This window comes from Nelusetta ayraudi, unplaced genomic scaffold (genome assembly GCF_046127955.1).
Source record: "Nelusetta ayraudi isolate G7.1 ecotype Tasmania unplaced genomic scaffold, CSIRO-AGI_Nayr_v1 ptg000005l, whole genome shotgun sequence".
NCBI lineage: Eukaryota > Metazoa > Chordata > Actinopteri > Tetraodontiformes > Monacanthidae > Nelusetta > Nelusetta ayraudi.
The window spans coordinates 2,501,258-2,516,381 of NW_027466055.1; the positions used below are offsets into that span (position 1 = coordinate 2,501,258).

The 15,124-nt window shown below is 42.6% G+C and overlaps 2 protein-coding genes across 3 annotated transcripts; both read right to left on the minus strand.

Moving 5' to 3' along the window:
- Positions 1–5: 5 nt before the first annotated feature.
- Positions 6–3,215, minus strand: LOC142903276 (hyaluronan and proteoglycan link protein 3-like). Its single transcript, XM_076048832.1, has 6 exons — positions 2,956–3,215; positions 2,315–2,473; positions 1,714–1,936; positions 1,371–1,516; positions 705–1,007; positions 6–312 (listed from the first exon to the last, which is right to left on the minus strand). The coding sequence occupies exons 2-6, from the start codon at positions 2,466–2,468 to the stop codon at positions 17–19; spliced, it is 1,122 nt and encodes a 373-aa protein (XP_075904947.1). The 5' UTR covers positions 2,469–2,473; positions 2,956–3,215; the 3' UTR covers positions 6–16.
- Positions 3,216–4,457: 1,242 nt separating this feature from the next.
- On the minus strand, positions 4,458–13,856 carry LOC142903287 (lactadherin-like). Of its 2 annotated transcripts, none has more exons than XM_076048849.1 (10): positions 13,676–13,856; positions 11,146–11,271; positions 10,914–11,045; positions 8,261–8,374; positions 7,565–7,746; positions 7,256–7,411; positions 7,023–7,167; positions 6,171–6,355; positions 5,935–6,090; positions 4,458–5,421 (listed from the first exon to the last, which is right to left on the minus strand). In XM_076048849.1, exons 1-10 carry the CDS (start codon positions 13,746–13,748, stop codon positions 5,278–5,280), a joined length of 1,413 nt encoding a protein of 470 aa, XP_075904964.1. In that variant the 5' UTR covers positions 13,749–13,856; the 3' UTR covers positions 4,458–5,277. The 2 variants fall into 2 exon arrangements, with proteins under 2 accessions (XP_075904964.1, XP_075904956.1); XM_076048841.1 differs by having other exon boundaries at positions 6,171–6,373.
- Between the last annotated feature and the right edge of the window lie 1,268 nt (positions 13,857–15,124).

A 15,124-nucleotide genomic window follows, 5' to 3' on the forward strand; every position in this document is an offset into this window, starting at 1 on the left:
CGCAGAAAAGTGAAATCTACTCTCTGTCAATGTCAGGCTTGTAGCAGTAAACCCCATGCTTTTGTTGAGGAGGCGGGAAGCCAAAGCTCCGCACTCCCGGCTCAGGAGGGCCGCAGTTGGTTCGTGGCCTGCTGATGGCGTAGCGAACGCTGCCATCGGCCAGCCAGCCAGCCTCGCAGTGGTCCAGCCCTGCAAACCTCCAGGCAGAGTAAAGCTGGCCCACTTTGGCGATCTCTGCCCCGGACTCCTGACAGGTAAGCTGGGCCTCCGGCAGAGTCATCTTGTGTGAGGGCTGCAGATAGAAGACTTTGCCTGGGGAAAAGTGTTAGAAACAGTTTAAGATAATGACGATGATGATGATGATTCAAAATAATACTGTGGCACTAAACATTATTTTTTATTTATCGGTTCTTTCGTAGTTTTAAGCAAATGACACTAATCTAATTAACTACAGTTTGGCTAAATTCTTCCATCAGTAGATTTAACAAAAGATTCAAGGTTCAAGAACTTTTATTTGTCACATGCTCAAAGATTGTGCAGTGAAATGTAAGATTATATACACCCTGACATGGGGAGCTGTTTAGGGATCAAACTCATTGTATAACACTGACATCTGGAACCTCTCCACTTCTTTCCCAATCACCTTATCGTAATTTTATTCACCGAGTTTCTGCGTCCGCTCGCCCAGAGTGGGGCCACCTCACCTCTCAACGATGAAGAGAAGCAGAAGACGTCGTATCGATGAAGGTGTCGGTGACGGCTGCCATAGCTCCGGACTCCTGGGCCGCGGCTGTGACCACCACAGGTCACCCGGGGCTGGGTGATGGGGTACTGGACTGTCCCGTCAGCCAGCCAACCAGCATTGCACCAGTTCATGCCCTCCTTCCAGGACTGGTGGAGCTGTGCAAAGGTGGCCACGGTGGCGTCCTGCTCCTCGCAGGCCTGCTGGGCTCCTAGGAAGCTCAGCTGGTAGCGGCCACGAGGGTGCTGATAGGGGAACACCACGCCTGGGTGCAGGGGTAGCATTGAAATAAGTGCTCTGGTGTTTTGTCTCTTAAAAGAGATATGGTTAACTCCAGAGTTTCTCAACTGGTGGGTTGCAACCCACTTTTGGGTCGCAGACTCGCAGCTTTGTAGGCAGTTTATTCTTTCAAAGGGATTTTAATATATTCATACAGAAAATGCTACATTCCAAAAACATGCATGTGAGGGGAATTGGGAACTCTAAATTGTCTGTAGGTGTGAGTGTAAGTGTGAGTGTAAATGGTTGTTTGACTCTATGTGGCCCGAATAAAGTGGCCACTTGTCCAGGGTGTCACCCTGCCTTTGCCCTATGTGTGTGAGTGAGGATAGACATCATCTAGGCCCACCGTACAAATCCAGGAAAACTGAGGTGCTCTTGTCTTCCAGTCCATCCACCACCTCACAGCGGTAGCGGCCTGTGTCGTTCAACCGCAGGTCAGTCATGACGAGCGCAGCGTCTCCTGGGAAATCCTGTCTGAGATGCACACGACCCCTGACCGTGGTGGAAGAAGCACATGAGAGTTCATTTTAATTTCAGGCAGACCCTCACAGTCTAATAACACACACAGTGCCCACTAGGTTTAGATTAATATTTGATTTTCCACCACTTTGTGAAGTACAGGACCCCCCTGATTAACCCATGTGACCCCCTGAAAGCCCAATCTATCTCGCACACGGCTTTCCACCAACCTGAATTCCCCCAAGGTGCGACTGCGGGAGCCAATGGCCACCAAAACGTCCATCTCAACTTCACCAGTAGGGGGCAGCCAGGACCACTTGACCCTGACCTCTCTGGGCGAGCCAAACGCAGGCTCATACCAGAATGTGCACGGCAGAGTGCTGTTTCCATCTCTGTCTGCAGTCACCAAGGACTGAGCAGAGTCCACATGAAGCTTCTCACCGCCACCTTTAACTAGAGGGAAGGAACACAGTCAGAAGTGAAGAAAACAAGTTTTAAGTGAAGGATGGAGTTGGGGTTATGTGGGAGTGTGAGATGAGCACTGACAGTTCAGTGATGTATACATATCACATATCCATCCATCCATCCATCATCCATCCATCCATCCATCCATCCATTTACAATACCCACTTCTTCTTGCACTCAGGGTCATGGGGGTCTGTTGGAGCCTCTCCCAGCTGTCATAGGATGAAGGTTTATCATCAGGGCAAACAACTCACGCACTCACATCCACACCTATGGACAATTTTCCAATTCACTTCACATGCATGGTTTTGGAGTGAGGGAGGAAGCTGGAGAACCCATTAAGAGTAGCATCCTGGATGTTCATACCTTCTTTGCTTTCACTTCTCTGAAGGAAGTTGTGGTATAAGAAGTCATCGGGGACCGTGGTAGGAATTGAAGCTGAGCTTGATAGAACGAGATGAGTCCCCAACAGCAGCAGCAGCTGGAGACAGTAAACCTCCCTCCTGTTGATCATCAGCATTTTGACTGCGGACAGAAATCCGAGAATTCCTCGGCGTTGTCAAAACGATCCTCAGCATGAAAAACTGACTTGGATTAAGTAGATGTTGTGACAGATAAGTAGCAGTAGATGGCAGTATTGAACAAGGTTCCCAAGTTTCTGGATAAATACGGGGGGGAGGCGTCATAATGCCGTTTAAACATCACATCATTATGTCCAATAATATATCAAAAGAGATATTTATTATTTGGATTACCTCTCAGATGTTGTTTTTGTTTATGGTTTTACTCACAATGAATAACGGGTAAATCTTGATTTAAAGTCAGCAGAGAGCTCTCCTCCTATACCGAAATGTGACATGTTTTACATATTCAGATAATACAATACAGATACAGAAAATAGATCAAATAGAAATCTAGAATTAAGTAAACTTTGGGATCTCAGTAAATGTGGGGCTAATGTGTAAAAGGGTAGAGTGTAGCCAAGTTATTAATGTCTTTTTACTCACCTTTAACCTCACTGATATTCTTCCTCCGTCGTGTAAATTATCACCCGTAGGAAAAGTTTGATACTGAGATCGAAAGAGCAGGAATCGGTGACTCTTAAAAACAAAATCTAAATTCAAGTCTACGACGACGGGCGAAGATCCAAGCGATCAAGACAACGAGGGGACAATTCCTGTGCGAGTCTTCTTTTTTCACCTGGAGAAGCAATGTCATCTGTTCCCGACTGGAAGTGACAACCGTCCTGATAGCTGCACGAGTGGCGGACTGCTGTGCCGTCTCTCCGCCGACTGAGCAGAGTGCAGGGCCGAGCAGCTCACCTGTGTTGGAGGGAGGCGGGGATGCTACCAATGCAAAGCACACGTTTTCTGGTGTTTCGACGGTTCTACTGAAAACACTCGAGATTTTCTAACCCCTCCCGGCCCCCAGGGGGGGAAAAAAACACAATCAAATTCAGAAGTATGAGCCATGCAGGGTTCCATATGCATGGGACCACAAAAACTAAACCAAAGCCGATACCATTGCGCAACGCATTCACAACAACTGCGTACTGGCTGCATATAGCTTGCGCAGAGTAGGCTATGAATCAGGATCACTTCTTCTTTTCAGCTTTATTCCTTTTAATTCCTTTGTAAAAAGCCATCCATCCTGCACTTTATTGATTGTTCTGTAAAAACATGTTCAGTTAAAATATTTAATTCCAATTTAAACATTCATCTTTTTTCTAATGTGTATTGGGAACAAAGCAGTTCAAACTATGTGAACCATATGCTTTTTTTTTTTTTTTTAAACCCTATTTGAAATTATGATTTACCACGACTGGTGGGCCACTGGCCTGTGATGGTCATGGCCCCGACCTTCTTTATTTTTTGAATAAGAGTTGGCAACGCTTAAGTAGTCACTCCTATACATTGTTGTTCCCAACACCTTAGCAAAAGTTACAGAGCGGCGCACAACATTGCCGTTCAAAAAGCCTCACACCGAAGCTGTCCGACCTTAAAAACAAAAGTCTCCACACAATCCACCTGTCCTGTGTTTTCTCGTTGATTTAGGTTTTGTTTAAAAATGAGCACACACATCCATCGTCACGCCATGTCTCTGTGGACCGTTTACTGTGTCTCTGTACTGCAGCAGTCACTTCATGGAGATGAAAGCGGTTGCCAGGAGCCAAACATACCAGGCCTGTGAGCCGATGGCAGATGAGTGGCTAACAGGATGTAATTACACATGTGAACAGCAGGTCATGGCACAACAGCTCAGCATGGGGGGACCAGGTATGGATGGGACAGTTTCTACACAAACTTCAAACCACAACAACATGGGCCATATTCTAGCTTTTTCTTATAATGTTTTTTTTTTATTTTTTTTTTATTAGAAACAAATACTACACAGTTTGGCAGAACAGTGTGCATAGTGCCTAATGATTGTCTGTCTTATATGTTCTTCAGTAAACATGCCACCATGTATTAAGCAGTTTTAACGATTTAAAAGAAAACAGACCAAAAGATCACTTTTAATTTTTAATAAACATCTCAGTTAAAGACCAGCAATTAATAGAAAAAACATTTCAAAACTCTTTTCTACACATCGTTCAAAATATTTCAAAATGATAGCAAAAAGGATTAAATTACATACAATTTTATTATATATGAAGAGAATAAACCTGTTAACATATCTGGTTTGTTTTATTAAATTTATTGTTGAGCTGATTGATGGCTGTTATCAAATTAGATGGGTTTTACTTTTATATTGTCAGCCATCTTGCCTCTGCCGCTCTTCCGCAACAGTTGTGAATAAAACCAAATTGTCCATATTGCACTGGCCCTTAGTCAAAACACTAGCTGCTGACTGAGTTGGTAAAGAGAAGGTAAATGATGCTGGCTAATGAGTATTTGTCATTCACTAACAACTGTAAAACCACAAGGAATAGCAGGGTGGTTCCAAAGTACCAAAAAGTTTTGAAGAGGTGCTGAGCACTATAATCAAGTCTCCAGACTCAGGAAAAAGGAAACTACATTCAAGAAGGAGCACTATAGGAGGGCTAGTCAGCATTATTTGATGTATAATGAATGCCACTCAATTTCACTTATGGAGATTTGATAGTTTTCTCTCTTTTTTTTTAGTTATGTTTCCTTTCATTCATTTTTTTTTCTAAACAAACACATTAGAAACCCAGACTAAGAAAGTGCTTTCATGTGTTACAGTTCCAGCAGTTGGCCAGATCTCATTGCAAAGACACAAACGGTGGTGGGAACAGAAGACCCTCTGCTTCTCTGCTGGGGTTGAAGGAAACGAAGCACTGTTAGCACGGCCAGTCTTGTCATCATCTAGTCGTCGCAGCCCAGCAGCTCCATGCGCAGAGTAATGCGCTCGTGCCACTCCCAGGGGAGCACGCGCACGTATCTGGCGTAGAACGGCGGCTCAAAGACATTCTTCTTATGGGTGTTGTTGTCGACGTTGCCCTGGAAAAGCTGCAAAAAAAGAAAATCGTTGTTTGAGTGAAAATAAGTTTTGGGACAGTGCAAAAGGATGGAGGAAGACCAGAAACCAAAAGTCGAGCGACACGGCGTCGTGACGCTTGCTTCCTTCAACTGCGGTCAATTAGACGGAGGAGTTTTCCCTCCCTGAAATGATTACAACCTCTTGGCAGCCCCACCCACACATTCAGGCATCCAGACAACAGCCCCAGGAAGCACCATTATCTTGTGGTGCCACAGGCTCTGAGCCCCGTAAAAAAAAACATCAAAGCCAGTCTTACACTTTTATTGGGACTTTTCAGTAGCAGAAAGCGGAATTTCCTCATTTCAAAGAGGTACTAAAAATGCATCTCTTCATAAAACAGAGGAACATAAGAATTTATACAATATGTATATATATATATATATATATATATATATATATATATATATATATATATAATAATTACATAATTTACGGATTTCTTTTTAAAAATTGTGACCTTTTTGTATTTACGCTTGTCTGACCTTTTCATTGCCAGTGTCGTCCTCCTTCACAGTTGACCACGACTCTCCATCGTCGCTGTAAGCGATCTTAAACACAGAGACAAACTGCACCACTCCAAAGTCCTTGGCACCCTGAGTGACAATGCCTGTGAGGCGCTTTGTCTTCTCCAGATCAACCTGTAGGAAAAGCACTTTAAATAACAAATTTTTCAAAGCCAACACTGACATTTTGGCACTTGAGTGCCACAGTCTCCAACCTGGATCCACTCTGAGCGGCTGTTCTGTGCAGGAGACCAGGCGTTGGTCTTTCCCTGTTTGTCCAGTCGGGCAAACTGAGGGTGCCATGTGAACGTGTCAATACCCCACGTGCGGTAAGAGCTGGAGGCTGTGATCTTCCCGTCAGAGATGAGCCGAGACTTCATTCCCAAAGGCTCGGAGCAACCTGTCGTGTTTGAATTTACTGTGAATGGCAAGCAGATGGGAGGACGGGGAGAGGGAGAACCCAAGCCAGGAAGAGAAAGAGACAGAGGGGAAAATGAATGCACCCACAGAAAAGACAGAAAGACTTTCACCTCCTCATTCACGCACAAAAATAAAGTCAGAAAGGCACCAAGAACTGAGCAAGTTGAAGAGAAAAGGCCCCAAGCAGCAAAGCATGCACCTCTGTGGCAGAGTGAAGAAATCTTTCACATGCTCCACCGTCATGTCATTATTTACTGTTGCAACTAAGTAGTAGCTTCTGAAGCAGTTGTAGTAAATAGGGATTTAAGCCAAATTGATTGGATTGACATCATCTTTTGTTATATATTTGTTTTGTGGATGTGAAATCTGGCTGTGATTTCAACAGTTTGGTTCATGAGGGAGCTTAAAAAAAGTAATACTGTAGCCCACCACCAGAGGGTGTACAACCTCTTTTGGCTTTTCAATGTGAAAAAAAATGTTGTGGCTCAAAAGGTGGTTGAAAAACACTGCTCTAGACTTTCACAAGTTTTGGAGGCTGTATACAAAATCAGTGTCCTATTACCGTTCGTACAGATTTTTTTTTTCTACTGATTTTAATGTTTATGTGATAACGTTAAAACCACACACAATACTACTTGTGTATTTACCGTTGAGCTCACATCCGACCAGCTCCATACGCAGCGTGCACGCCCTGCGGCAGATCACAGGGATGATGCGGATGAACTGGGCGATGATGGGCGGGTCAAACAGGTTGGTCTTTGTGCTGTCGTTATCTGTGTTCCCATGGAAAACCTGCAGCACACGGACGTGGGACCAAGCTCAGGAAGTGGGGACAGAGTGAGATCTGCCGCTTGAGATCATGTCAACAAAGTCTTCCTACCTTGTCTCTCCACTGGCCCTCCACCCTGAAAGTAGTGTACACATTCCCATCGAGGCTACTCGCCACTTTAAAGGCCTTGATGTACTCGGCCGCGCCCATGCGACTGGCACCCTGAGTGATGATTCCTGTCAGACGCATCTTCTTCTGCATATTTATCTGTTTATTAAAAAACAAAAGTGAACCATTAAAGTGTGATTCACACTTCTCACAACAATTCCAATGACCAGTGCACAGTAAGTAGACAAGTCAAGTAATGTAGACAAGACAAGACAAGTAATGTAGACAAGTCCACAGTATTGGTTCTCTTACCTCAATCCAGGGGTTCCTGTCATGGCTGGCTGACGTCCAAGCGTTGACAATGCCTTGGTTGTTGAGACGAGCCAGCTCGGGGCGCCAACGCTGAAGACCCAGAATTGCAAAGTGCACAGAGGAAGCTGAAATTTGTGACTCGGCAATGGCACCACCTTCCATCCCCAACAGAGAGATACAACCTGCGGGACGGACATTAAACTGTCATCACAGGTGGAATAGAATTAACTCATGTTATGATGACGCACAATTCATATTCATGTAAAGTCATATTTCGTGAATTAAAAGCTTTATTAAGGGCTTCGTCTATCAAGAATATCAAGACATTTTGTCGTTATATCATTTGTCCAGCAGAGTGCGCTCTAGCCACATTATTACAACTATTACATGCTGGGTCACACAAATAGCCACGTTGTAAAAAGTATAAACATAACAACTACCAATTGAAGAATCCAAAGCCATTAATTGTTTAATGCAAATACTGTGCATAAAAAACTTGATACAACTGAAATAAATCTCTGACAGACAAACCCTTATATAAAATACTAGTAAAATGTGTGAATATACTAGCAAATACAAAATTGCATCTGTGATAAGTATTTAGGTATAATCCGTTTTAAAACTAATTTCAGATGGTTTGCACAAGATGCACATAGCTTCACAGATTAAAAAAAAAGAATGCGTGAGGGTACATACGTAGCTGGCACTGCTTTCCCACATACGGAGACGGACACTGACAGCTGTAGTCTCCATCCAGATCTCGACACACACCTCCGTTGCTGCAGGGCTGCACGGCGCAGTCGTTCACATCTGCAGGAAACCAAAAACTTTGTGAAAAAAAACTTTTGAGTTTCAATTAAAAAAAACCGTTCACGTTTACCTGAGCTCCTAATTTTAACACCTGCACTCATCAACATGCGGACTCAATGTTCCCTTCACACAGATGATACATTTATTGAGTCTCTTGTTAGGCAACTATTGATAATCATCATCATCAGGTACAATGTTCTTCCAGTGGTCTGACCACCACTCATGTAATGATCCTGAGCCTCCACAAGGTGACACACAAACAGAGCTTGAACTGAAGCAACTCTTATTTGCCAAATTGACTGATTGTTTTAAATCAACTGGACGGGAGAACGCTAAATCCAGTGGTTTGGGGGATTTGAAAAACAAAACAAAACAACAACCGCAAATCATCACAACATCGACCGTCAATGAGAACCTGCAACTGGATCAATACTAATGACAGCTATTCAGCTTTACATCCATTAGTAATGACAGCTATTTAGCCATATATTATGACTGCCGGTGTTGCTGTTGATGGTGTCATTGGTATTGGCACACAAACACTGACACTCTTCTGTCTTGTGTTTGTCTTGCTGCCGTAACAACATGGATTTCCCTCTTGGGGAAGTTCTTTTCTATTCTATTCTATTCTATTCTATTCTATGACTGCCCAATTAAGTGACACCTTTGGCCTGCTTTGAAATACAGATTTATATTGTCTTTCTTTACCGAAGCTAACCTGGATGTGAAACACTGCAGCACATGAAAACACAAAAGACTTGACGCTGAACTGCTCAACTTTTCCTCCTTGGAAAAAAAAAAGAGCTTTTTCTGTGTTTTCTGAGCGTGACATGTTTCCCATATACAAAACTGTTCTAACCACAGAAGCCAAAGCACATGACAGTTTGACGTAACAGCACGCAGGTCTTTTTGCTTCTTGTTCCCGTAAACCCTAAGAGGATTGCTAATAACGTGGAAACAGACGCCTCCATATCTGTGACAATACGAAAAGACACGTGGCAAACAAAACTGAGAGGCAGGTGGTCTTATTGACAAAGCAATTGTAAGAAAAATTGTCCCGTAGATTTTCTCTGGGACTATTTTGTTATGTGTTGGTAAGATGCTGGCATAAAGGCATGCCAAATAAACACAGACTTAAGTGAGATTAAGGCAGTCTGACTCTCTTGTTTTTCCAACCTCTTCTTGGGTTACTTGATGATTAAGTTGTAAAGAAGGCAACCCTGTCAATCCCTTTGAAAACTCTCATACTGTCTGTTGACACAACTTCCCTGGTTTCCACAACAAGGTTTTGTCACTCTGCTCAACATAAAATATGGTGGAGATTCCACCTCATCTCAGCACCTCAACACACATCCAACTCGTGACGTCCAAACGATTCAAAAGTAGGAAATGCCAGGGAGGAGACGACCAAACTGCGCAAACACTACAATTGGTGGTCAGGCTGTGGTCTTTGGGCCCAACTGCTCATTCACAAAAAAATATCATGTCATGAGCATGAGTCAAAGTCTTCAGAGATCAGTATATATTTTTACACTGTAATTATGCAGTAAATCTGTCATTTGTAGAAAGCTCTGAATTTTCTCTTTAAAATCACGGAGGTCAAATCATAATAATTACAAAATGCTATTTTTACTCTACAGAATTTTAATAGCATTCCCACACTAACCTATGTTTTTTTTTTTTTAAACACAAACAAATCTGAACTTCTGCAGCTACTCCAAGTGGGTTTGGTCTTTACTTTAGGGGAATGTGATGGAATTCACTATCAAAAAATTCCTCCTCTGAGACGGCCAAGCTCAAGGACAAACGATGTGGGAGGCATGCTAAGAGACTTGGACCCCTCTTTTTCCAATTAGGGCGACAGAATAAGGAAGGAGGCCTGAATGAGGTCCTTTCATGGAGCTGCTGAGTGGAGTGAGTGTCTCTCACGCTGCTCATGGCTCGATGACAGGATGGAAAAACCTCCCGTGTTCACACTAGTGGAGGAATCTGCGCAAAGCAAAGGAAACAGTGCTGCTAAATCTATTAGCCTGCTTTTGTATGGAACTGGAGACATTCATGTATTGAAATCACTTTGACAACAGGTTACATGGCTACACTTGGTGTTGCTTAGAGCACTTCACATGTACTAAAGTTTAAAGCATGCAAAGCTTAGAGCATGCACCTGTACTAAAGTCACTATTAAACTATAAAATTATCTGAGAGTAAGTTTTATTTCAGTTTATTTCATAAAATGAATCTACAACACTCACAAATCAAAAGGGAGCAGAGCAGATGAAATAACGACATGGAAAACACAGTCGTTATTAGTTAGAGTAATAAAACTAAAATAAAACCAAACTCAATGATGTGACAGAAGAACCTCTTTTTATCACTACAATCTTTACAATTCTATCCTAAAATGCCCTCATATTTCCTTCACATACATGCTTTAACTATCTTTTCTAATGTAATATTTGATTTCGACCATGTGATTTGTTTCTTTATTCGGACTGTTCCATGAACAAGCAGACCAGCAGCTCTTCCAGAGGGAACTTACTGGTCTGGCAGTGCACCCCCTCGAAGCCTGGCTGGCACTTGCAGATGTACTCGTTGAAAACATCCCCTCGTCGGGTCGGTGTCACCACCTCACACAATCCGTCGTTCTTGCAGGGGTTTGGGCTGCAGGGCCCTGAGAAAACAGCAACAAGAAAGAAGTAAGTAGACAGTAAGAATGATAGAAAAAAAAAAAAAAACAAGTAAAAAAAAAAAAAGCATCCTCTGTCACGTACCCGTCTCGGTCAGGTTGCAGGTGTCTCCACCGAAGCCATCTGCACAGATGCAGATAAAAGGATCGTCCCCGATTCCCGTCACACATGTTCCCCCATTGTGGCAGACATTCACCTCACAGTAGTCACCTGGGGAAAAAGAAGTCACATTGCTGATTGTGAGTGCAGTGGAAAAGAGTGGAATCCAAGTTCACAGTTCAATACAACTGCTGTTCATGCAGATCAATCCATCCATAATGTGTGCTTTTCAGTGCAGCTACAACCCTAACCCAATCTTAAGCTCCTGTCATTGTTGAGTTTGATCTCTCGGTCGTGCATCTCGTGTCGACTGAGCTAAACAAACACCCACTCACTTTGGAAACAGGAGTGAATTCAGCATCTTCATTAAGAGAAAAAGGACCACAGACACCAAATACAACCTGACACATCAGAACTTTTGGTCTGGGACACATTATAGGTCTGGACTCCTACAAACACACAACACAGCCTTTTTCTACCTGCAACTCAATGGTTTGTTTCAACACCCATAGTTCATAACATGTTTTTTGCTTCAAATAAATGTGTTTTCCAGGGATGAGTGACACTAAGGGAGACAACAAAACACAGTGAGCATCACGCTGATGTCTGGCCAGAGTGTTTTGAATGATGGTGCTGGTGCAGCTCCAGCAGTAAGAGCACACGGTATTCACACACACACACACACACACACACACACACACACACACACACACACACACACACACACACACACACACACACACACACACAGTGTTGCTGGCTCATCAAAATGAAATGCCTCCAGTGGGCGTGGCAGAGCACAGATTTATGAGTCACACCACAGCCTCAAAAATGAGAAAACCTCAACCTCATAATCCTTTTAAAAGAGATTATTGACCCAACCGGATTGACTCATCAGTTACCACGTCAGGGCCAGTTTAGAGGCTGCCTCAGAGCAGGAAAAAATACTGGGAGTGCACTTTATATTAGGCTCTCCCTGTTCTTTCTTGCAGTGGAGCACTGCTGTGGTGATTGCAATGACCCATGCTGCTTGGTGGGAACTGTCCAGGGTGAAAAATAAGGATTTTAAAACTTAGACAGTCCCTTTTCTGTTTTCTGTTGCGGATTCTTATCTTCTTGCCAAGACAGTGAGCGGCCGCCAAATCAAGGATGATTGAACAAACTGGATTTGTTATTCCGGTTGTTAAGAATCAGCCGAGACAAACGTGAGGGAAAAAAAAACAAATTAAACAAACAAGAAAATCTGATTTCTCCATGGTATTAGAACAAAACTCTAAATATAACTTTAATATAAAAGCTTCCATGGAGGGCCAGTAAACATCTGCCTTAAAATTATTACAATAAAAGTAGCATGAAACTTTCTTTTTTTTTAATCTTGTATTGAATAAGCTATTTCTTTAAACATAGAAACAGGCCGCTAGAGCAGTTGGTGCTACATATTCCATAGCTGCTAAAGCAATTCTTGCCTATTGATTATCCTCGACAATTTCCATTAGATTAGCAGCGCTGCATTTGCAAGCAGCTCCCACAGACAACAGAATGCGTCTAGGTGGAGGATTAAGAGCTTGCAGGATTACCCTGGGTGCACAGATGCATGTAACTGTTTTGGGGAATGAGCAGTTACACAACATGATGGTTGCACCATTGAACAGGTGGCTCAGGGCACGCAGCACACCTGACTGACAGGTGGGCATGTGGCAGAAACATAAACAGCACCCAGACAGGTAGCTTGAGGTCAGAAACCCTGCTATGACTCCAAGATGCTAATGCTCCTGTTGGCAGGCAGATGACCTCAGTGTGTGTGTGTGTGTGTGTGTGTGTGTGTGTGTGTGTGTGTGTGTGTGTATACAGCTGTGGGCAACAGGAGAACATATGGTGTTATTTACCTCTCCATCTGCCACACTGATCACTGAAGCCTCCTAACCTCTATCACATACATTTAAATGTTGGCACAACACAGTTTAGAAGATAAAACATCATTACATTTTCAACCTACAAATAACGACATGTTTTTTTGTTGTTGTTGTTGTTGTTTTTAAGGGAAATCATTCTGACTGTGTATTCAAACTGTGTAACAAAAGTTTCACATGTACTGTAAACACTCATTTATTTTCTTTTTCCTGTTCTTTAAATTGGTTTTAGACACTCAATAATATTTCAATACAGCCCGAGGGTAAATTGTGATTCTTTGAAATTGTGCCAAAAGTTGCAGCCAAAGTATCCACAACTTGTCAGCAACTCGCCTCACTTGATTCCTAGTTGTCATTCAAGTCACAACTTTTTCCTCGTATCACGGGAGAAAGCACAGCACTCCGGCCGAATGAGGGACAGAAAGAAGCTTGAGGAATACAACGGAATTAGAAGGATAGCAAATCTGAGTTAGTAGTCTTGCCTCTTCAAAAAGTCAAAATAGTCTGTCTCGATACACAACATAAACAACGAAACAAAAACAGTGACACTCCATTCAAATCCGACTAAACGGGCTGCGTGCCTGTGATTTAGAAACCGGACTTACCTCTGACTGGGACCAGGCTCAAGAGAAGAGTAAATGTCACCGTCGCTGTTATAACATCTCCGGTAAGTTTCATATTTATTTCTGTCGCAGGTCTTTGTTCTGTTGGAGCGACGTGAAGGTACCGCCAGACGTCTGACTGCCACTGCTGCCTTTAGGTGCTCCCGGATATATCGGCTTCGCCCCGGGGGTTGGTGTGAGCCGGTATTTTTTTGATCCCATGAGTCATGTGATTTACGAGGGGCGGAGATTCGGAAGCACTTTCGTTGTTGGCGTAGCTTTTCTTCTTGGAAAAACAAGTGTAGTTTTATTTTTTTGCTCTCAGCAAAGATAAAGAAATATAACCTACTAAACTACACATATTTGACGGCTTAATCAGGCGAATGACGCAGAAGGAATACAGACGTTAGGAAACTCAACAATCTAAGAAATATATATTACGAAGCGATAAAATATTGGCATTGAAACCCCACTGAAGAATAAAAAAGAAAATAAAGCTTTTGGGCAGTTCACAAGCAAATATTGTCGATAACAAGGTAATTTTTCCTCTTGTATGTTTAGCCTAATTTGTGACCTCACGTTAAGATCCAATGCCCCCTAGTGGCCATTTATCGTAATAGGCCATTAAGGAAACTCGGAATAACTTTTTTAATTCAAAATATCGTGGCAAACGACCACTAACGAAAAAGGCTAAAACCGCATCATGGATTTATTTGTAGCCTTCTACATTGTTAATTATTTTTTAATCTTGTTTTTTTTAATCAGCTGATATGTGCAGAGTTGACTTTTAAAATGCTGTAGGTTTATATCAAATACAGATCTAGCACCCTTGCTAGATCTGTATTTGATAAAACCACCACCACCACCACCACCACTACTACTACTACTACGACTAATAATATCTCTAGTGATTGCAAGCGGGCATCCCTCCACAAAGTTATAATGTCGCCTCCATGGCCGAGTCTGGTCAACTACAAATATCGTTTACCTCTCACGCCACCAGGTGGACCTTAATGCTTACTGCACTTTTAACATGTACCGGATTTTCGCTGGTGAGCTATATGTGTTGTTCCAGTGACGGAATAATCAAATGACCCCGAGACCCATCCTTAAACATAAAATCAATAAAAGCAACCAAATAATGTTATTTAACCACCGATGTCAGACAGAATAATGCAATGAGAAATTAATAGTTGCACATTGACTGAACATTATTACGTAACAGGTTTCAGCTCACGTTCCGGTCACGTTCAGGAAGGAATGCGTGTAGGATCGAAGAAAGAAAAAAAAGAAAAAAATAGAATTATAACTGTAACAGTATTTAAACGTCATTAAACAATGTGGACACACACACACACACACACACACACACACACACACACACACACACACACACACGCACAGTACATATTTAAAAAAATCGAATAAATTATTATATCACATCTAAAGGAA

What these genes read in the sequence shown, in the direction of transcription:
- LOC142903276 (XM_076048832.1), bottom strand. Translation starts at nt 2,468, where the DNA reads ATGCTGATGATCAACAGGAGGGAGGTTTACTGTCTCCAGCTGCTGCTG. An exon ending in GAGAAGTGAAAGCAAAGAAG is followed by an intron (nt 1,937 to 2,314) that starts GTATGAACATCC and finishes CCTTCCCTCTAG; the next exon opens with TTAAAGGTGGCGGTGAGAAG. An exon ending in CGCACCTTGGGGGAATTCAG is followed by an intron (nt 1,517 to 1,713) that starts GTTGGTGGAAAG and finishes CACCACGGTCAG; the next exon opens with GGGTCGTGTGCATCTCAGAC.
- LOC142903287 (XM_076048841.1), bottom strand. Translation starts at nt 13,748, where the DNA reads ATGAAACTTACCGGAGATGTTATAACAGCGACGGTGACATTTACTCTT. An exon ending in CTGCAACCTGACCGAGACGG is followed by an intron (nt 11,046 to 11,145) that starts GTACGTGACAGA and finishes CTGTTTTCTCAG; the next exon opens with GGCCCTGCAGCCCAAACCCC. An exon ending in ACAGGAACCCCTGGATTGAG is followed by an intron (nt 7,412 to 7,564) that starts GTAAGAGAACCA and finishes TTTAATAAACAG; the next exon opens with ATAAATATGCAGAAGAAGAT.